Raw genomic sequence first — 22,543 nt, 5'->3', positions numbered from 1 at the left:
GAACATGTACAATGAACTGGTATTAAAGCTGACAATTAAATTCATCAGCTATATTTGGAGGAATTTTATTCAATAATTCGAGGCAATGTTATGAAATTGTTGGAATTTAATAACTTATTATAATCTTGTGCAACGTCAAACACAGCCAGTAGAAGTGATCTATTGCGTCGTGGGTTCCAGTAGTATGATTTTTGGTAAACCATTAGTGATACTCATGATGTAATAGAGGTAATCTATATCTGTAAACACTTTATCTGCCTTAATACCAAACAACATGAGGGTTTTTAGAGTAAATAATTCACTTTTCGGCATCAAAACAAAGCGGTGACTTTCAGTTTTAAAAAAATGTGGCGCCAATATTTCGAAATCTTGTAACGTTCCACGAATTCGCTCAAAGTATGCGTATACGGCAGGTAGTTGATTCGATTCTTTCACATGATCTTAACTTCAAACTATCAAATTCTAGTACTTCCTTAGGACTTGGCGTCTTGTTCCATTTTTTCTATCTATTTTATTTCTTATTTTGACTAGTTCTGTTGTAGTTACCACTTTAAATTCTCACGTAATAACTATGGAAACTTTGATGTTCCAAGAAGAATTCTTGCAATCACTTGGTAAGAATATATATATGTACATAGCACACATCTGTTTACTGTACCTCATAAATTCTTTTTCAAACACTTGGTAGTTTCTTTAAACGGAGATTCCCCAAGTGCAGCTTTCTCTCTTAATTCGATACCAAGAAAGAAAAATAACCCAGTTTTTGGCCCTAAAATAAGATATCCAGAGATGCGTCGGCAATAAACATCCTTTTTATTTTTTTGAAATGAAGAAATCTTAATTATTATTTAACGATATTTTAACATACTCACAGCATACTTCTGGACATTTTGGTGACTGCAAATAGTTAGCAATGCTGCAACCGCAGTCAGGTGCTGCCCCTCTCGATTTTAACGGCAGTTGGCGCAAACTTGCTAATACACAGAAACAAGAATAACAGGGTTCAGCAGTGTCGAGTTATTGTCCGCATGATCTCGAACTATCAACCCCTGTGCAATAATCCCGTACCGTGGCAGTGGATATCATCGTCGTTTTCTAGACCCTTAAGTTGATAATATTTATTAAAAGTGTACATCCATCACAGAATCACGTCCAATCCGAAGGATTTCCACGGTAAGTCCCTTCGAAACTTAGTGCGTATTTTCTTTGTTTGGGGCTGTTTGTGCATGTGCCCTATGCATTTCCTTGCATAAACACTCCAGAATTTCCCCGTCAATTAATCTAGAATTTGGTTTTAATTCATTGGGTCGAGACTCGATATTGAGCGGTCTAGGAAATCAAAACAAAAACATTTCTTTGTGAGGGCCCAATTAGGTTCGATTTTTTTCAATGACAGTTCAGCTCGTTGTTTGCTCCGTTTCGAGGACTTTTGCTTAATTGAACGGGTTTTCTTATTGCACATCCCTCTAATAGAATAGTTCCCCAATTGACGGAGAGGCATGATAAATGTTGCCATCGATTTGTTGTGCTGCAATTATCCATAAGAAATGGAAATCGTTTTATTGTTGTTGGAGTCAGCTGTTAACAACGGGTCTGCGGAGCACGCGCTCTGCAGTTGTCCTCGGGCATCGCTCCGTCTTTGTTTTCATTGGCGCGGTCGATTGTCAGAGAGAGAGGGATAGATGCACGCGACTCGTTGCATATTTAAGGTGGATAAGTAATGGTGGGTTTATACACCAGAATAAGAATAAGGCCTCAGGCATAGAATAAAGCTTTAGGTATCAGGCCTTCTGGGGTGTTTATAAAGCGGAATAAAGAATGATATTGTTTTATGTACGAGTAGACAACGCGAAGGATAAATGTGTCAAAGGATAAAGGAAAATATTGCGGATGAGTAGAAGATATCAATAAAAAGTTTTGATTATTTCTTCGTGAATTTTCATTTAAAAATTCATTACATAAACTTATTATGTCTATATAATTACTAGAAAATGAAAATGCAAATATGATACATGGTGTGGAATGGCTGGAATAATGTTTGCTGTACAAAGTGCGCATGCTTTAATAAGAATAACGTCCAAGAATACCGCTTAAAGTTGAAAGGTGGCAACTTTCTTAACCCTTGTTCCTTAAACGTTAGGCGTGATAATACCTATTTTATGTAGTGCAAACTCACTATATTTCCCTGCCCCGTTTCCACTGACCTTTTTTGCCTCACAAATTATGTGCTTTCCATACCTATTGACATATACAAAATTCTTTTTCTTTTTATCGAAAACGAAGTAAATTCTCCCTAGAAAGTAGCACAAAGAACTGAGGAATCGTGTGAGAAAAACCTTAAACAATTGTAATACTTTGGGAACTTTCGTGATATTGAAACGTGATGGAAAGTAATCCCTTCGCTGAAAGGGAGACAAAAAATAAACCTTCATCATTTTCAGTCCACATGCGAATGTCAAATCCCTATACAATCCATACCAAACACTCCTAACACGATCACACTCTGTAAGTAGGATTTCCGGAATTCGTCCGAGAACGGTGTCGTTAATCTCTTATTCGATTGAGGTTTGCAGAATACGGACAAGTTCCTGCCGGGAACATTGACCGTCTGGTCGGGCCACCCGTTATGGGGCGAGTCCCCCATCGGCCCCCCAGCCCCGACGCTCTTGATTTGTTTAGCTGGTTTCGACGGCGTTTGCAAGAGGGAATTTGCAAAAGAGGTTTGACAAAGAATGCTGATTTTTTCCGTGTTTTTGCTTGCGAGGACGTGGAAGAGTTTATGGGTTCGAGGCGTAAGCTTCTTCTCAAAAAAGAATAAAAAACATTTCACCTATTTTCAATCAGTGGCAGATCCAAAGGATATTGCTAATTTTCGAGGGGCGAACCGTTAGTTAACTCAAATTTTGTAGACCACATTTTCGATACATTGTGCCACTTTTTTAGTTTCCCCACTCGCGCACAATTCTCCGCATTTTTTCTTATTTTATGTTATTGTCCAATATACAGCGATTCCTGATAATTTCATTACCCAGACCAAGAAACTTGGGTAGTATTTTTCCGGAATAGGAGGAAACCGAAACCTCCATCCATTTATTTCTTATTATCTAAATCCTGCAGATTTAACTGCGCACGTGCCCGGAATTTTAAAGTTACTCCCATCGGGAATCGAGAATTTCTTGGAATACAAATTTGGCTGTAAAGCATACTTTATTTGTTGTGTCTGGCACGAAAGTTTGTTCTAACTTGTCATAAAATTATCGATGTCCTCGTGTCCAATTATCCTCACTCTTCTTCTCCATTCCTATTCGCTCCTGTAAGTCTCCATCCAATAATTAACAGCTTTAAAATGTAATCTTCTTTTAATTAAAAAGGGGTTACCAAAAACAACGCAGCTGGCTTTGTGGGTCTAGATTCTCTAGTTTTATTGTGTAATTAGGTGTCACACTGAAGACTCGTTTCCACTACGATTTTCAGGGAAATTTCTTCCTTAAAGATAATGGGAAGTTCTTTCCTTGTTTCCCTTGTTTGACATAACTCCCCCGTAAAAGAAGACGTTCCCTTTTTCCCAAAGCCGCTACCAGGAAATAAACTTAAGGAGCAATGGATGAATCTTGAACGCCAAACTGCGAACTGCTGACGGTAAAGTTTGCGTGTATTATCGACCTTTGAATTCTTTTTTCTATTTTTATTGTTGAAAATGTCTGAGAGATGTATCATGTGGTAATAAGAGAGCGAATAGTTTTAAGGGATAAAAGCCTCAAGTACGATGTAACGAACCTTAAAGTTTGTGGTTGTGACAATCCCATAATGAGCTTTTTGAGGCATGTCTAGAATAATGTAGTTTTTATTGGTGTTTCCAAGGCGAACTTCGCACATTAGCCTCTGAGTTTGACTAGGCAATTAGACCAAACTGTTTTTTTGTGGAAGGACCTTGAACTTAAGAAGGCTTGTCCGTACCATGGAGCGATGACCGTCATTAAATTGTATTATTTGAAGTGATAGTGATGCCCTTCGAGTTTTAAGCCTTTTTGTGATGTAGCTTTTCTCTGTATTTTTGTGTGTAATATACTTTCTTAGTACTTAGTTAGTACTTGCATTTTTTAAAATAGTATCAACGTTTTTCTACATATTCTCCCACTGTCCTTTTATCAATAAAAGCTTAAATTGCGTTTTTATATACTTTTTTCAGCGTTTTTCTATTAAACGTCAATCTCCTTAACTCCCCCCTCCCTTCAATGTAAAAACACGAAAATATGAAAATAGACTTGAAATTTTAATAATTTTAAAGCGACTTAAAATTAAGAAATAATGCTTCCTTGCGTATAATTCAAGTAAACTCCCTTGATATAGCTTCCATTGACCATTGCGAGGCACACTCAAAAAAATCCATATTAACTACCTCATACACGTGCTTCTCCTTCAGGAATATGTCCACATCTTGGTATAAATCAGCCACCACCTCCTCCGTGATATTATCGTTCTCAATGTCCCTCAACAGTTTCCTTTTCTTGTTCAAATCCCTCAAAGTTTCGTAGCACTGTTCCAACAGCGCCCCTCTACATTTGTTAGAATTCACTACCTTCCAAGCTTTGTCAAACTTCCTCTGATACGTTTTTTTTAGTTTGGAGTGATTCTTCACCACCGCCACTGCTGCAAGATCCAGAAGACTCGAGACCTTGCGACTACGAAATTCCTCGCGTTTTTTTGCGGTTCTCCCTTTGCTGATACCCGCATTGAAAGTAGTTTCTTGAGGTTGGGTCTTCAGATTTTCTTCGATCCTTCTAGTTCCAGCACCTTCCAAATGCGGCTTAATGTCATCGGTCAAGCAGTTTTGAGTTTTCTGAAGCTCCTCTAAAATTTTTATCTTCTCAATAAGAGGCTTCAGCTGACTGTCATCAGATTCTGCCAAATCCAGAGGCATGTCCACTAAAGTGAGCAAATAGACCAGCACATGGTTGGGGATTTCTTGGCCCAATAAAGTGCAGATGCCCTTGAGAGTCTTCTCGTATTCGGCCTTCAATCTGTCTCCGTTGTTGTAGTCGTAGATCAACTGGTAGGTGCGATCGATGACGTGTTGACGGTCGTGGAAGATTTTTTGCAGGAATACTGTTACCAGAGATCTTGAATCTTCCATTGATATGGGCTTTTTGAAAATAGTTGTCAATGTATGAAGTTTGACGTGCGAAGGTTTAAGTCATTCGGGGCTCGATTCTCCAGGAAGATGTGAGATTGAACAGGAATCGTTGTTTCGGCTGTTGAAAGAAATCGTTAGAACAGTCGTCAGTGTGGAATTCCAGCATTTGCTAGAGTGGAGGAGGAGATGTAAAAGAGGTGGGACAAGCGCACCGAAAATAATCTACTGAATGGTCCATTTAAAACTCTGGAGATCTAGGACGTTTTAAATCAGTTATCTTCGGCCTACGATAATGGGTGGAGATCTATTTCTAAAATATCGAACAACCGATAACTAAAACACGATTCGATACACCCTCGTTTGTGCCCGATGGATCCTACTAATTTGTTATTTACTTTCTATATCCCGTTCTATGCAAAATAAGTTTGAACTTAAATTAATTTATTCATTACTTTATATGGTTTCAGATGAACCTGGATATACTCACTGCATGCTGAATTGCTTTAGGTATGTATGACCTGATTCTTAAGTTACTTGAAAGGTAGGTATACAGGGTGGCATTCATCCCTTTTGAACTCCCTCATTGCGCCATTTCCCACGAATCTTATAACTACCTCATCAAACTACTAATCTACTCAAACGCATGCACATTTAGCCGGTTGTTATAACGTGCACTAAACTATTTCCAGCTCCCATAAACAAGCGTTAACCACCGGTGTGACCCCATTTTATTATTGGGGCCATTAGGCCGCAAGTGTTGTTGCATATGGACGTATTGATTGATATACCGGGGGGAAATTATTGCCTTCCTAGTTCAAAGAACTGCATCGACGCTAATTGCATTAATTATTCATTTGTCCAGTTAAGGCTCCAAGTCGGTAACTGCGTTAATGGACTACTAGTCCAATTCTGCAGGAATAGAACTGCCATTGAAGGAAATTATGGATGATTTCAGGCAATGTTGAAAAAATCCTTTTGACTGGCGTTTGGAAGACTTTTAAGCTATCAAAAGAGCCGTCTCGCCAAACTTTTCCAAAAATGTGCAACTAAGTGAGTTTCACATTTTGTGAGTGTTATTTTAGATGACCTTTTGTATGTGAGATTGCGTTCATATTTATAGTGTTGATGAACTCTTATAAGTGCGGTCATCACGTAAAGAATGTTGCTCCGAATGAAGAAATAAACAACAACGCGAAATTGCGATATCTTTTAAAACAAAGTGGATTGATCAATGACCGTGTTTACTTATTACTTATTTACGATCCACTCGTGGGTAAACATGCCCCCGTAGTATAAACAAATCGGTCAGTCTACACTACACAAAGGGGCAATTGCGAAATATTTTCAACATCTTTGACTTTTCGACATTGGCCGGGGTCAGTTACTTTCTGTAAAGTGACCCAAAATATGCGGTCGCAACAAAGGACGAACTCGTGCCAAAAAGGGAAAAATGGATAAAATGGCAAATGGCTTTCCAGTCCTGTGCTTCCGAGACGTGGAAACGATCGCCCGTGAGTATGATGGAAAATTTCCAGTCGACAAACCTGGAAAATACTTTTATCTAAATTGGCTCACCAAGGATGCTGAACTGTTAAGTTTAAAGGCCATCCAGGGTCACACCCTAACCTTAATTACAGCTTACTCTTTTAATTGACTTTCAGGTTTGTGTAGCTTACTGGAGACTAAAGTCTTTGCCAAGTTTAGATCTCGGAGTGTAAAATTTTTCCAGTATCAATCATTTAATTGGAGGCCTGGCTAGTTTGAGAAAAAATCGCTATTTCTCAAAGGGCCAACGCGTTCCGAGGTTTTTAACAGCACAACTTGCAATTTCAATGAAATTCAAGACGCGAAAATTCCTCCGTGTGGTGATCGCAGTGGTCAGTGTTGAGAGCAGTCATTTCCACGACCTGCCCATCGATTTGGAAGGCGTTGGTTTCAATATTTCCAAACATCGTGCTGAAATGCGGGGCGCGCCATTGTGCACAAACCACATTTTGCGACGTAATTGCAAAGACAAATCTTCCAGTGGCTCAAGAAGAGTATTCTCAGGATGTCCCATCTCTGTTGTTTGTTTTGCGTTTTTAATCGGGGGCGACAAAGATGTTCGGGACCGTAATCATTTTATTCTGAATAATAAATCTCAATGGAGTCCTCATGAGGGTTGGGTCCTGACACTCATACGATTCCCTGCCTATGCATATTATCCCCGTACAATCTCGCTAAAAGCCTTTAAGGGGTTACTCAGGAACTCTGGATTATCTTGAAACTGATTTAGGATTTAGCAGCTTTCTCTTAAACTGTCGTCGAGTTTAATGAAACTTGGCGTCTTATATGGGTCTCCTTAGTAATATGGAGAAACATCTTTCACCATAACCAGGCATATTTTGGCCTCGTCCCAAGACCGGCATAGCAATTCGGGTGTCCTTAACCTTAGGCTGACGACACGTGAATAACGTGACTCTTATGGGAATCCTGTGTTGTGTGCGTGCACCTGGGCTATTATACAACTGTTTTGTGACAATAACAGTTCTAATTTAAGGAGAAGAGACATGCTTCGAGGAAAATTCCCACATAAGTGGGGCAAGTAATTTCAAATACGCAATTACCCGAGTGCGTAACTTACGATAAGCAGGTATCGTCAAAAATTCCGTTCTTCTGGCAGATTCGGCTGAGATGATGACCTTGTTCCACACCGAAAGAGCATCAAAATGTACAATAACATTCTCATTATCCCCTGTTATAATTTATAGAAAAGCAAACAAACAATACTATAGAACCCTTATCGCCCGTGGAAGTCAAAAACACAATAACTCGAGCCGTAAAAAGGTTGTTATCATCATCACCCAAACACTATTATTTATACACCTATCGATAAAAACAGAAACATATGGTCTATGTTCATACACACGCGCTCACAGTCCCATCAGTCAGATTGACGTCAAATGATGATAAGAACTTTGTTCAACGATATGAAAAAATTTATGTTAAACTTGGATTTACCCAATTTATTATATGGAAAGAGAAATGCGACGCAGTTGGTCTAATTTCGTTGTTGCAAAATTTTGATGTCAATTGCTTGGTAAATACAATAGTTTGTTTAATGAAAAGTTAAGTCTAACGACTGGTATAGGAGAATTAGGAAGAATGCGCGACCTAAAGTGGCAACAGGAATGGATGGTGGTGATTAGGTCCAGATTCTACTAGACGCGTCAAATGGTAATTGTGGTAGAACCGAAGAGAACTAGTATAATTTAAAGCAGATTTTTCAACGTTAACTGTCTCAGGATCGAAAACGTCCACTTTGTCCCTCGTTTTCCATTCATTGTCGGTTATATGCAAAGCAATAACAGCTCAAAGGTATCGGTTTAAAAGGCGTCATTTGAAATATAAGAGCCCTTGGTAAGACGCTCAAGTTTCGTGTATATCGGAAATTTAGTTGTGCATGGGTTTTAGCATTACGGTGTTAGGGCTAGTAATAGGGTGACGACAGGCAAACTGGCAAACCTACCTCTGGGTCGAGGTACTGTGGAACTAGATTTGTACTACCGCCGCTACTAAATGGCCAAGTGCCGGGGAACCCCTTGTGGATGGGGCGGTACGAGTGGGGGGGGGGGGGGGGGGAGTACCTCCTCAGAATCGAAATGGAAAGGGGAGGAGAGAAAATGGGCAGTCGAGTAGTAGTAGTAGTAAATTTCTTAGTTTGCCTTTCTGTATTTTGTTAGCAAGTTGACATTTATTAACTGCGGAGAAAGTTCCCAATGTTCTTCCGACGTATTTGTAATTCCGCCTCGTTAGATGCTCCTTTTGTCACTTATTCAGGCCGAACTGGACAATTTCGCCTAATTTAAATTAGTAATTGCGAACACGTGGCACGAGGAATTGTTCGATCAATATAGGCCCCGGTAGACAACGCACAACCAAAAGCTTTTAAATTGAGTCGGTCATAAGAGAAAATGAATGCTAATGGCGCCTCGAGAGGTGAAAAACCCAATAAAACTTAATAGAACATCAATTGACGTTCTTCTATAGCCGAGGAAACTTCCGTTGTTTGTGTTGTTCCGGTAGCAGGAAATGAGTGTACAAACAAAAACACCCTCGACACGATACAAAGAGCATCATAAATATGTAATGTCACATTCGTAGCCAAGCAAGAAGGGATGATAGGACACGAAGAGGCGCTCTTCGCGTCGCAAACGTAAATTAATATGCTTCAACCACCAAATTAGTGTTTGTACTCAAAGTTTCTCGTTAAAATAATTCTGAGTTTCAACAACGAAGCCTCCTGCATCAGGTAACATATTTGAGCACGCAAGCAAACAGGCGACAGATACGGAGTCCACAAAAAAAGAAACGTTTAGAGCCGTTGAGATAGAGCTCAAAAAGACCTCGAGCCAATCGCCTCGAGGAACTCTCCAATCCATGTCCCTCTTACGTTCCCGTAGTATTTTCTCTGAATTTAAACCGATTGTGAAGTTTCGTAATTCGTAAGCTTCAGTGTCGTAACCGCTGCGGTCTAAATCGCCGCACATTAGCGGTTTAGTAAAGGTTAACCAGAGGTTAGTTAGCTAACTCTAGCGACTTGAAACGAAGTATTGCCGCATCCGGAGAAATGCAACATTGATCTGTAAACATCGAAAAGGCGATAAACTAGAACGTTAAAGAGTGGCACCGTATTTTCGCCTGTAATGAAGCGAGATAAAAACGACATAATGTAAATAAAATAAACGCGGCCTTGATGTAGCAGCGCGGTTCAGTATTTTCTTTCCTGCCGAGTCGGTCGCGTGTGTTCCTGACACACCGGACTTTGATTTGGCTTAGTTAACGCGAAAGCCCCATAAACCGCTATTTTTAGGCCTCTTTTGCACATTTTTAATTGGTTTTATTAGTTACGTGCGTGTCGAGTGCGCCACTATTAAGGGCTCAGTGGTTTTTTTGCAGGGATCCCTGATATTGCGCCTTCGGCTCGTCGGCTCCGCTGCAGACCCCAACACTTCGGTGCCTGCACCGATTCTTCAACTGTAAGTTGAACCAGTTGTTTAATTTCGAATTATTTAAAAAAAGGATGCCATCAATAGATTGCAGTGCGCAATAATAAATAAAAATCAGCTGGTCTCACGCGTAGTTCATTGTCACTGCTGCGAGCAGCTGTCTGTGACACATGTCGCAAGTTTCCTGCTGCGTGGGGACGGATCGAAAGGGTTGAGACTCTTCAATTTCTTCGCTTTAAAAAATTAACTTTCTACAAAATAAACTGACCGCCACGTTGTTTCCTGCTAAATTTCCTGAGACATCGCATGACACAATGTCTGCAGGTTTATTATTTACGCTTTATTCCGCAGGCAAATCTGTGAATTAAGACTTGCGATACCTCGATTTTTTGATATACCCACTAAACTTCGATCAACTGTAGGAGTTCAGTTAACCACGGGTTGCCGGAGGTGTGCGCGCACACCGCAATGGATTTGAGAAAACTTTACGCCACTGCCTTCGTACTCCCATCTTAATAAATGTTTTTCAGTGTTTAGACGTGTTCAATATCACCTTCATTTTCTCCTCCTGATTTCGTGGAAAATCAGTCCAGTTCGAAATGGACCTATTAATAACTATCGGTCAGTTAACCGCAACGCCTAAATCTTAAACCGCAGGAGCTAAATTCCGCGATTTAAGCTTTTTTCGCAACGATATTCCGTTCGGATTTTATATGTTATTCCGAAGGTAAATAAACTGAAATTTCCCCAAACTGGATTAGTATCAACTGGCAAGGAAATGTTGATTAAGAAACTGCGTTGGCGCCTAACACATGCACACATAGGAAGCTAAATAAACTGGTAAAATAGAAATTGAGGACGCGCGGCGTAGAACAGCTGGTTCTGTCGAAACCCATCCGTCCCATGGCTGTTGACACGGAGAATAATTGATTACACAATAGGGCAACTATTATTAGTTTCAGTACAGTTCGTGGCTTGCGTGGGTCTTTTCTTCATTTCGAGTTCAATTCCAGAGAAGCTTTGCTACAATAGTCACGCAGGTACCCGCCATCAAGGCCCCATCATTCGGCAATTGAAATGACAAATCACGATCTAACCGACGTTGGGATTCTTGGAATTGGGTGCCAACATTCATTGAACTCGAGGAGCTAAGGCTCGCTCTTGCCATGTCACGTTAAGGTCAAAAGTGCTGCTAGAACCATAATAATTTTGAATAATACAGTCAATGTTGGGATCAAGGTCGTTGTTTTGATTTAATCGGATGTCTGTTCCGTCTTTTTGATCTGCTTCACTAATTTATCAGCTCCATTGTGCGGATTTCATACGTGAAATTAAACCTGGTAATTAATTGCTATTTGGTGTTTGTGTGGGCAACAATGGGGTTTAGCCATTAGAGTGCACCTTCAGCATTTCAAACCCTTAACGTTTTCGAGAGGCAAAAACCCGACTTTAATGCAGCACTGTCAGACCTCAGCTTCTTGTATCTTTTTTATAATGATCAGTCGATATTATATTATAATTTACGATCGATCGGTCGATCGATTGGGTGCTGGGAATGTCAATGTATCAGCCGGTCCTTTCGTCCTCCCGTGTTGGTAGGTCGACGAAATTGTCATGGTGGCCTCATCAATGTGACAATTTCGGAGGTCTAAACGGTGAGTATTAGTGCGATTCAACTCGCTTCGCTCCCCGATTCAATTCCCTGTTCGCTGGCGTGAGTCCACTTTAGGGCTTTCAAATTATTAATTGCGTACTTACCTGAGATCTAGTAATTCGTAAGTTTTTGGTATTACCATGGTAGGATTGGTAGCAGGATAGTAACGGGCAAAATGACAGAGCCACCTATCGCCACTAGCAGGTGGCCAAGTGTCGGGGTATCCTCTTTTGGACTTTGGTACTTTCCCAGAACTGAAAGGGAAAGAAAATGGGAAGTTGGCATTTAGGTGGGCAGAAGTGCGGTCGAGTAGTAGTAGTAAATTCGTTAGTTCGTCTTGTTAATAAATTAGCATTTATTAACTTAACTACGTTGAATGTTCTCGATGATGTTCCGATACACTCATAAAGCTATTATTGTCCTGCAACGGCATGATGATTACCTTTTAGTAATTTCGCACCTCTTAACATGACTAAAAAATCCATAATAACCACATTAGCGATATTCAGACAACATGAGCTCAAACACGTAAACATTACACGCGGTACTACTTACGTACATCTGAAGAAAGTGGCAAACTCAGATCAATTCTGCCGATATGAATGCAGCATTTAACAAAAAAGTCGTTTTTAAGCAATGCGAGCTCTTCAAACAATGGGCTTTGTCTAAATTTATCAGTTTTCTGGTCGTTTATTCCTATCGATTGCTCGTCGCTAGACAGGAAAATGAAGGTCAAAACTGCATTTAACTCCAGTCGACAGACTTAATATTAGCTCAGCTCCGCGTTTGTTTAAACTGGGATTAGAATTTATTCCATTACGTTTTTGAAGGTGCAAACATCCTCCAGGCTATTTGGTTTCCATAGAGTGTGCGGGAATAAGTTTCCACTAATTCGAATTTATGTGTTTTCGGAACATCTCCGATATAAAACTTTAAGAACATTTTTTCCCCTTTTACCCTCCAATCCATTTAACTGGCAGCCCTCAAGGAAAGTTTACTCAACTTTCCACCGATACTCCGTGAGCCTTTCTAACGGTATCGTTCAAAAAGAGCCGGTGTCCGACTTTACACAATAGCCTCTTCCTAAGTGGCTCATCTATTATTTACACTACATTTTGGCTAAAATAACGGGGCTTTTCAGGTTGACGTTCTCGTGGACTTGACTCATAATCCCATGTTAATGACCCAAATTTCGGCTGGAGGTCGTTAATCAGAAACATTCCGGACAAACGCGTGCAAAGTGTCATTCGACGGGGTCTTTGTCCAGGTCAGGACTGTAATTCATGATTGCGAAGAGCTATCTTGATCCGTAATGAATTTATAGCGGGATTAATTATTGTTGACCTTACTGATATGCGACTCTACTGCGTTCCAAATAACAATTACTTGCTAATAAATAAACCAAACAAGTGTCTGATGCCAGTTATTGTTAGCAGTTACTAAAGGATTTTTGACTCAGTTGAACGTACGGTTAAAACTGGGTGGTTAAAGAGAAAGACCAACGTCTAATCCAAAGAAGGTCTAGGATAGTTTCCGGCACAAATCCGTGTCAAAAGGGTACTTTTCGAACCCAAAAGCGTCGTCTACCTGACCTTTCGGGTACTGGGCCAAACGTTGCTCATTTGCCAATATCAGTAGGCACAGGACAGTTCGTCGTGTAGCCATGACTTTTAAAATGCTTTTCTGGAATATTTTCGCTATTATTAGTCGCCTCATTCGTGCAGTCGGAATTGCCAGAAAGGTTTTCTGGAAACTTGTTCCCCAGCTTTTTTTCCCTTTGTTGATTCTTTCAGATTCAGTCGGATTTTCTCTACATGTTATACTCAGTTGCTACGCGTTTCTCGGAGTGTTTTACATGTGTTTGTACTTTTTCGAATACACAAAACGGCTAATGTTTTTAACGATATTTTGCGTCCCATTCTTGTTCATTAAGTACGTTATCGATTACTCTGATGCTGTCGAGATGCGGTTGTAGTAAGTTTGTAATGGAATTATTGCAGGATTAAAGTATTAAAGGCAGTTTTTAATTTCAGTCGAATTCGCATCGGCTTTCTCAAGATAATCGATTTCGTAATTTGGGTTACATTGAAGAGTGTATGTATAGCTCTAAGTTCTGTATTGAGGATGATAATGATAATATTCAGGTATGATTTTTGTTTCTTTAGATTGCATGTACTTTAGTTTTAAGTAGATCTACACTAACAAACTCGCCGAAAACATCGACATGCTCCCTTTTAGAGGGCGAATTACGCGAAAATGTTAAGACGTCTCAGGTTTCGTAGATTTTCACGTTCAAATTTCCTCCTAGGACGATTCTGTTTTTTCTTAAATTTCCATGCGAATTTCATGGCGTTTCGAGGAAGCTCTCGGTTAGAAAACATTTTTGTAGATTTACAGTAATTGTTCTCAAAATCCTTTTAGGTTTCTCTTTGGTACGACCCTGTTTACTCCTATTTGGCTGCAACTCTCGTTTCCGTAACATTACGCGTAAGTCGCAAGAAATTATTATTCCTTAATATTTCAGTTAGAAAGTTGCAATCTCAAGTATTTTCATTTTATTTCGTACTTAAGAAAGCATTTCCAGCCGTTCAACTAAATCATTTCTTGGAAATCTCTTTAGTAATGGGTCGTCTACCTGCCTTCTTGGCTACCTTCTAGGGTCATGTCAGTAGTCAGTATACTCTTGTCTGAGTTTTGTGTGCAGTACCCTTCTAACCATTATGGGCAAAGGGCTCTCCCGCAAGCTTTTCGTTGCTTTCCTCTTTTTTTTCTATTTGTCTCTTTTAATCTTTGTTCCCACTGCAAAAGGATGTTCAGTTTGTATCGTTATTCTCTTCTCCGTATTATGTGTGTTTTACTCCACTTATCGCTATGCGTATAAGTATCTAGAGTCTCTGTTATATTTGTATTGCTGTTTCTTCTGCGAGGATATACTCATTCATTGCAAAGAAACTTCAGACTGGTAAGTCTTGTTTGCTCCTTATGTAATATTTAGTCGTTGTTATAATTTAGTAAACTTTTTTTTACTTGCTTCTTCTGCAAAGACTCTTATTATCCAAAACCGCTAAAGGTAGCTGGAGGACGAGCTATAGGATAATGTACAAAGGATGGTTCCTTGCGATTGTAAAACCAAGAGAGGTGGGTAAAGGAACTTGATAACTTGCTTGACTTTTGAGCGTACACGTTGTTAACACTCTACAATGACCAATAAAAATTATCTTGTGTTTTTTAAACGTTCCAGATAACTTGAACATAGACATTATAGCGAAAATCATTCTCTCTAGCCTTCCTAGCGCTAGTCCGCGTCTAATTGCCAAGCCCCTGTAATCTTAAACTCGCTTTCATTTTATTAATTACCATCTGCAATTAAACAACACAATACCTGCTTACTCAATCGAGATTATAACATCCTTCTTTTTCTTCTATGATGACTAAATTCGACCGAATTGGCGATGTATGTTAAAAAAGGAAAGCTTTTACTTTTATTTGCGTGTTATTTTGCTGTTAATTGCTCCCCAAATAACTTCGGAGGTTCAAACTGCTTCCTCCCTCAGCACATAATCAATTAGACACGCACAGCCTTACTTAGGCAACACTGATTACCTCACAGCAATACCGAAAGATACGGTAAAATCGAAGTTACGGGTTCTGTTTTGTCACCAAAAATACTTGCGGTTGTTTCGAGTCCATTGGTGTTTTTGGCATGAGTGCGAATTCAGGTGTCAATGTGTTTTCTCACCAATAACAAGAAGCGAATTTCAGTTTTGGCCCAAATCCAACATTTATTCGGTTTCATTTCGGTTAATCGAGGACATTGGCATGTGTGTACATTCGGGAAATTGCCGCTGGATGCATGCGGAAGTTGATTGAAATTTGCTATTTTCGGAGAGGCCTTTCAAATCACGAATCCTCCCGAAAAAAATCGAAATTGCGGATTAAATTGTGGATTCGTGTAAAAGTGATTAGTGAGGCCAGAAACAGTGTGATGTATCAGATGTCGCCACAAGAGTTGGTCTAGCCGAAAGAGGTATACAAAGTTACTTAACGATCGCAGAGGCGCCACTGTGTGGGTTGCTGTTTTAATGCATGTAATCTCACAAATATCACATATTAGTGGCTTATCATTACCTATTTACGCAATTGTGCAATGCAGAATTAAGACAGACAGTTTAGAACTTTTCTTGCAGAAAGAGATTAATTCTGATTTGAAAGGGAAAGTAAATGGCGCCTGCGTTTTGAGACCACTTTGTCGAGATGCATCAGGTGCTATTAATTTTAATGAGACAATTACGGATTTGACAAACCACTTTTTTGAGTTTAAGCTTAATTTATGAAAACGAGATTGACATGGGGAAGTTTGTGTGATAACAATTTATATATAAATTCACTTTATCACCAGATACGTGCAAATTTTTCTTATCGATAATATTTGATTTCTTTTGTTATTAAAGATTAAAGATTATTATTAAATGGGATTTTTGGTGGCTTTTGGTGTTTCCGTGGTGTAGTGGTTATCGCATCGGCCTAACACGCGGAAGGTCCCCGGTTCGATCCCGGGCGGAAACATGACCTTTTCATTTTTTTTTATCTGCAAGATACTCAATCGAAACTATTTACTCTTTGTGGTGCTGCATCCTGCTCTAACGAAAAAAAAACTACTGAGATACGCATTATTAAATTTCGAAAATTAATTTCTCTTGTCAGTGCATTTCATTAGCCATTTCCCCATAGTGCAGTGGTCTGTCACGATTACAAACGATGCGAAATCATTTTTCACAAGCACTGACCTTGGCAATTGCAATTCAAGAAAAACACTTATTGTCTGTTTATGTTTGGTTCTTTTACTGCACATACAAACGTATCATCAAACAGATTGTGCGGTCAGCTGCAATACCACAAATAGCAAAAAGTCCATTATCGGTTCCTTTAACGGTGGAACAAATGTTTAGTTTGCATGAGTTTTATTGAACTATGTCAACGTCAGAACTCTACAGAGCGTTAAATTAAATTAACACCATATCCAGCCATTATGAATTAATGACCTCGTATTGTTTTCGATAGTCGATCATTGCACAACAACGCTGCACTGATTTTTTGCTCGTAATGCGCTAACAATATGCAATCGTTACACTTTTATTGCATGTTTAAGTGCCTATTACTGTGTTTATGATGGATATGTTTATTATCATCCCGATCTGACTAAGTGCTGACCTAAATAAGAGAAAAAAAAAAGACTAAAAATAATAAACAATATACAATAGGCAAGAAATAACGTAATTTTAACGAGGCGGAATTCATTCAAAGTCTATTCACGGAAAACTCGGCATCCGCTTCTTGTCCGTCCGAGTCGAGTTTAGGCACTCACAAAGAATGGTTAAGTCTTTGGGAACGGCGTGTAAAAGAGTTATCTTTTTTTTGGGGGTTTCTTGGTGTCTAAATGTGTATTTTGGTTCCAGGTGTGACGGGTCCGCATGGCCCGCGGTGTCGCCAGAGCGCCGTCCGCCATCCGTCGCCCCGCCCGCCGCCATGGTGAAGACATTTCAGGCCTATTTGCCTCCTCAGTGTCATCGCACCTACTCGTGCATACACTGTCGAGCCCACCTTGCCAACCACGATGAGCTCATCTCCAAGGTAAGAATTTAACTACCTTGCCAAGGATGAGTTTCCCTTGTCTGCTCAATTTCCCTTCTTTAATTTCGTTCATTCACTCTCTGTAATCAGCTAACGTCGTTAGTTGAACGCAAATGTCAACATGTATTTATTAATGAGTTTGCAATCATTTCCCAGACGGGCGCCTTTAAATTGTCTTCATAAACATTGGTAATGTAATGAATGAGTGCCCCTTAATCTAATTTCCGTTTGAAGGTTCATCAATAATTTCCAATTAGCTCTGGATCGTCTCGCATTAACGATTGCCCGTTTCCTTGCCGGAAAAATTCCAAAGAGCTTAATTCCCTCGTTAAGACGCCATTGAGTCGCGATTTGAGCAAAACTTCCGATAGCTGTTTATAGAAATTTGTTCTATTTCTAAGTTTCCGAAAATACGCTGTGTAAATAAAAGAAAATTTCTATTAGCCCCCACACCGAACTCGGTAACGACATTAACCTATTGAATAACTGCCTATCAAAAGGGAATTTCGATCCATATCATGCTAGTTTCGGCTCTAAAAAACTGCCCATTTCCATGAACCTCACAATGGAGTGACTAAGCTAAATGTGTATTAACGATGTTTTTTTTTCTGTTTTAGTCATTCCAAGGCTCCCAGGGTCGAGCATATTTATTCAATTCTGTGTAAGTATATGTCTGTCCTTTATTGTTTAAGTGCTAGGTAGAGTAGCTTTAGACAATGCCAATGCATGACAAAGGAAACGGGATATGAAACATGCATGTGTACCGTTTGACCCATTTTGGATTTGGTTTCGTGTCGTGAGCTTCAGGGAAATTGAATTCACTGTTATTTCAGAGAAGAGTGTTTATTTTGCGGTTGAACACGATTTAGATATTGTATGAGGTCGGTTCTCAGAAAAGGACTATTCAGATTACTCCCCTCACTACGGAAAGTCCAAGTCGCTCTAAGTGGCTTAAAATTTACGTATTCGATCTAAAACTGTAAATAACCGTAATGATGCGATTATTCTTTTCTAGAGTGAATGTCGGCTGCGGTCCGGCAGAAGAAAGAGTTCTACTGACAGGACTGCACGCCGTAGCTGACATCTACTGTGAATGCTGCAAAACCACCTTAGGCTGGAAATACGTAAGAACCGAACAATTTTTGTGGAACGTCCGATGGTTGGTCTTGATTTAAATTAAAAAAAAAAAAAACGAATTGACCAATACATCAACGACTCCTCCATTTTGCTTTTTAAAACGTAACATTTTGGCAGTTTACATCATGATGTCTTCCTTTTCAGGAACACGCCTTCGAATCAAGCCAGAAATACAAAGAAGGCAAATTCATAATCGAATTAGCCCACATGATCAAGGAGAATGGATGGGACTGACAGTACGAATAATGTCGGTTCCGATATCCATCGCGGTCCCGCGGAACGAGCAAACCGCCACATATAGACTCAAGTTAAATACGAATTTCTGTTTTCTGGATTGGACCTAATAATGTGCCGATCGACCCTATATTACGTTACTTTAGCTCATAAGTTACTGGACTATGGGAAATGAGTGTGTCGTTGGAGGGCTGAAGCTCTGGATTGCGAAAGCTAACTGTGATATTTCAAGATGTAACTTTGATTTTGTACTGAAAATTGAATTAACGCTAAAAAAGAAAACTCCCGAAATTCATCCAATAAAACAAACCCTCCAAGGACATGCTCGGAAATACGCATCGTTTCCCAAATGCTGAAACAAGCTCCATCGTGTGGAGAAATCAGCCGTTATCGGTTTTTTACTTGTAAGTGAGAATTAAAAGACTTGTGCGTTATCTCGTACGAATTTGACACAGCAAAACGGACACTTTATCGTGAAAGTGGCGGTTTTGGTCGAAGACAGGAAAATGTCAAGCTCAGTTATTCACACGTTGACGTCGTCTTTCTATCCATTTTGGTGCTTCTAAAATCGCTTCGACAGACTTTGGATGTAAAATATTGACGTACGTATAAAATTAGAGATTGCGGAGATATGTTTGTTTAGAGTTATATGTATTAAGATGCTGGGTTATGATGATTTTTGAGTTCAAGCCAAAAGGTTTTTCCTGGGAAGAAAGAGAGAGAAACGTTGGGAACCAGTCAGCGTTGGATGGGTCAATAATTGGTATCTATTAGGTATTTCTAATAGTCCCGTCGCCTCCACCGTGACCTCATGTATCAGGATGGGCTTCATCATCCCGAAGGCCTTTTACAGGTTTAGAGTGCGCACGTGACTTTCCTGATTTTGCGCAAACGAATATGTGAAAAATATTTTTTAATTTCAATTTTTTTTTCTTCATTTCTGATAATTCTCTTTATCCCCCTCATTCGAGCGTCCTAAATATAACCTCAGCTCCTTTTTGGTAAACAAAGCCATATGCTACACACACACACACAGCGCTGCCACGTTTTCCTGCGATATTTACTCAAAAAACAAAACCACTCATAAATTTGCCGGTAAGCACAGAGGGCTATCTCGGTCCGAGTCGCTATTTTCCTTTCAAAATTGAATCAACATGCCTAAAAATACCTGGAATGTTTGTAAATTAAGAAAATAATGAATGAAAACACATCGAAAATATGGTTATTTTTAAGTTTTTGGCAAGACGATGTTAGTTTTTTTTTGCCTTAAAAAAAATAGTGAATTTAGTAATAGCCGAGTGTTTTTCTGCACGTATGTAAGCTGAAGGAGGCTCGAGCCTGATTGCCCCTAAGTGCGGCATGGCTGCATTATAGTCAAATCCAGCTGACCTTGGGTCAATTTCCGCGTCGAAATTCCCCTCGTACAGGGGCCAATTCATGGGAAATGTCGGTCTACATAATGGATGAGCGTTTTCATTTAAGTTTTCGTTTTCCCTTTATTCTGACGAATGTAAATAATACACGATCTCCTAATGAAACGCTTTAGAAATCACTTTTATTTCGAACTTCACTAGTGCGGCAAGTGTTCATTAAATATTTATTTTATTCGACCACCGTGGGGGAGCTGTGTGTGAAAAATGTAAAATCCCTTTACTTCCGTTCCCGATAAGGGAAATGTTATGTGAGGATGTTTGAAAAGAGATATTTATAGACTAAAGGTAGAATTTCCTGAAGTTCCATAAATCCATCTTCTGGATATAAAATCCGAATCAAATGCATATAAAATACTCACGGTTTAACAAGAGAAAGTTAAAAATGGGATTGGGTTGTTGTTCCTTAGGGATTCGGCAGGATGATGCTCTACTGTCGAAAACTGAATTTTTATGGCAATTCCCTGTAGAATTAACACTGCGGATGCTTTCTCCCAACTTCACAGTTTTCTACTACTACAAAATAGTAATAGCAGGTCCTTTCACAGTTACTTTACGTTCATTATTCCAAAACTTCTTGTTTCAGGTTAGCATGGGTTACTTCAATATCTGCGTAAATTCCCACTTTCCAGGTCAGTTCACATCGCTTCGATATCGCTGAATATGTCTACTCGGATCAGTTTAGCATAATCGAATTACACGTAAAAAATTTCAGTTACCCTTAATGATTTCTTCGAAACAGGCATTAAAAATTCTTTTGTGTAACAATCGTTGGCTTCCCCTCTTCCCTGCCTGCTGACCAATGTCCGCCTTTTCATTTCCTGGAAAGCCGAATTAATATAGTAAGTTTTCAGAGTGGTTTATGTTAGGGAAACTTTGTCTGTGTTACTGTCTGTGGTATATGGAACAATCATCAAGATTACATGCGTTTTAGAATTGTAAGTGTTATTACGTGGGCACTACTCATTATCTAATCGGCTTTGTGACCGAAGCCTTAGCATGAAAGGTTGTTGATTTAAAGTTGGGAAGACGAAAGAGGTTTTTAAAAAAATTGTTGTTTGTGATATTATTAGTAGAGTTTAGCGGAACGTTGGAGAGTTAATCTACGATTTTTGGAAGCAGCAAAATTGCGGATATAAACTAAGTAGAACTTCTGCTATCAATTGCGAATATAATATCGGTGTTGGTCCTCGAAACGTAATTTATTAAGGTTGGTTCGGTTGTTGCTAAGTTTGTCGAGCAACCAGCCAGGGACCCAATTGCAGCTCAACAAAACGAAATGAATCACGATTTAAACCTTCTTCAGCTCTTCGGGCGGTCTGGCCGACTGAATATGCCCTAAATGGTCGGTTTGCGTCTGGATCATAGTAATGGATCCGCACAAACTCCATCTACTAGACATTTAATTAACGATTCCCTAATCAATTGATCTCTTCGAATTGACACATTGTATGACTTCGCGTTAAGGATTTATACATTCTAACACTATTAATAGCATTGTAAACTACTTAAAGTATGCCATTGTAATCGCATATTTCAGATATTTTTGTATTTAACGTAAATTACCAAGTAATCGATAACTAAGTGTAATCGTTGCATAATATAATAACCCTGCGTCGAGTATAGGAAATCCTTTTAGCTATAATTTATTTCGTTATTTTAAGGGAAATTTCTCCCCTCGAAGTATTTTCATTTTTAGAAAAATATTGTTTTATTTTTATTTGTGATAGTCTTTTGTGATATGTTTTCTCCCGATCAAAACTCGCATTAGTCGCCTCAGTTCCGCTTTCCCACTAAACATTAGCGAACTTAACTTTGTTTCGTTAGTTGCTTTTGGTTTATATTTGTATTTTGACTAATGCGATTTTTCTTAGTTTTAATCGTACTATTCTAGGTTGAATCCCTCAATTTAGTGATAGAGACGTCACGCGTATGTCACGGTTTTCATAATCATACTGCCAGTAGATATTTAGATGGTGTCATAATCATTATATTTATGGTAACGTTAATAATTTTTGTATTGTTTTTTTAGTTGAACATTAGTGTAAGCAGTTTATTTTACCGAGAGTAAAACCTATGGTTTTTTGTAAGTTGCAGGTTGACGTAATAAACTTAATAACTTTGATAACGACAGTTTGATTAGGTTCGGAACATTCGTCAACGAGGAAAGTTAGAAAACACATTAATAAGAAATTTACGGAATTAAAAAAACTTATGAACCTTAAAAAATCTCTATTAGGAATCCACGATACAAAAATGTATATGAATCTTTTTACGTCATTTTTTACATTTACGCAAACAACAGTATAGAATGTTTCGCCTTTGAATAAGGATA

At 39.1% G+C, this 22,543-nt stretch overlaps 2 protein-coding genes and 1 non-coding gene across 5 annotated transcripts; 2 read left to right on the top strand and 1 right to left on the bottom strand.

Moving 5' to 3' along the window:
* The first annotated feature begins 919 nt into the window (after window positions 1-919).
* On the top strand, window positions 920-22,220 carry Ypel (Yippee-like). 3 transcript variants are annotated; one of them, XM_066397217.1, is made up of 6 exons: window positions 921-1,173; window positions 5,602-5,641; window positions 17,233-17,407; window positions 18,025-18,068; window positions 18,423-18,531; window positions 18,689-22,220. In XM_066397217.1, the coding sequence occupies exons 2-6, from the start codon at window positions 5,625-5,627 to the stop codon at window positions 18,776-18,778; spliced, it is 435 nt and encodes a 144-aa protein (XP_066253314.1). In that variant the 5' UTR covers window positions 921-1,173; window positions 5,602-5,624; the 3' UTR covers window positions 18,779-22,220. The 3 variants fall into 3 exon arrangements, with proteins under 3 accessions (XP_066253332.1, XP_066253314.1, XP_066253323.1); XM_066397235.1 differs by lacking the exon at window positions 5,602-5,641 and having other exon boundaries at window positions 920-1,173; XM_066397226.1 differs by lacking the exons at window positions 921-1,173; window positions 5,602-5,641 and adding an exon at window positions 9,622-10,152.
* LOC136413569 (uncharacterized) lies at window positions 4,296-5,648 on the bottom strand. Its single transcript, XM_066397203.1, has one exon. It carries the CDS (start codon window positions 5,132-5,134, stop codon window positions 4,328-4,330), a length of 807 nt encoding a protein of 268 aa, XP_066253300.1. The 5' UTR covers window positions 5,135-5,648; the 3' UTR covers window positions 4,296-4,327.
* TRNAV-AAC (transfer RNA valine (anticodon AAC)) lies at window positions 16,270-16,342 on the top strand. The gene has a single exon. It is a non-coding gene; the product is annotated as a tRNA-Val (tRNA).
* Window positions 22,221-22,543: the final 323 nt, after the last annotated feature.

The sequence above is a fragment of the Euwallacea similis genome, chromosome 1 (genome assembly GCF_039881205.1).
Source record: "Euwallacea similis isolate ESF13 chromosome 1, ESF131.1, whole genome shotgun sequence".
NCBI lineage: Eukaryota > Metazoa > Arthropoda > Insecta > Coleoptera > Curculionidae > Euwallacea > Euwallacea similis.
The sequence above is the reverse complement of the archived record's forward strand: the minus strand, read 5'-3'. Positions and strand labels throughout refer to the sequence as shown.

Excerpts from the sequence above, each read along its gene's own strand:
- LOC136413569 (XM_066397203.1), bottom strand. The coding sequence starts at position 5,134 with ATGGAAGATTCAAGATCTCTGGTAACAGTATTCCTGCAAAAAATCTTC.
- Ypel (XM_066397217.1), top strand. Across the intron at positions 17,408-18,024 it reads ACGATGAGCTCATCTCCAAG|TCATTCCAAGGCTCCCAGGG; the intron begins GTAAGAATTTAA and ends TTTCTGTTTTAG. Across the intron at positions 18,069-18,422 it reads GCATATTTATTCAATTCTGT|AGTGAATGTCGGCTGCGGTC; the intron begins GTAAGTATATGT and ends ATTCTTTTCTAG.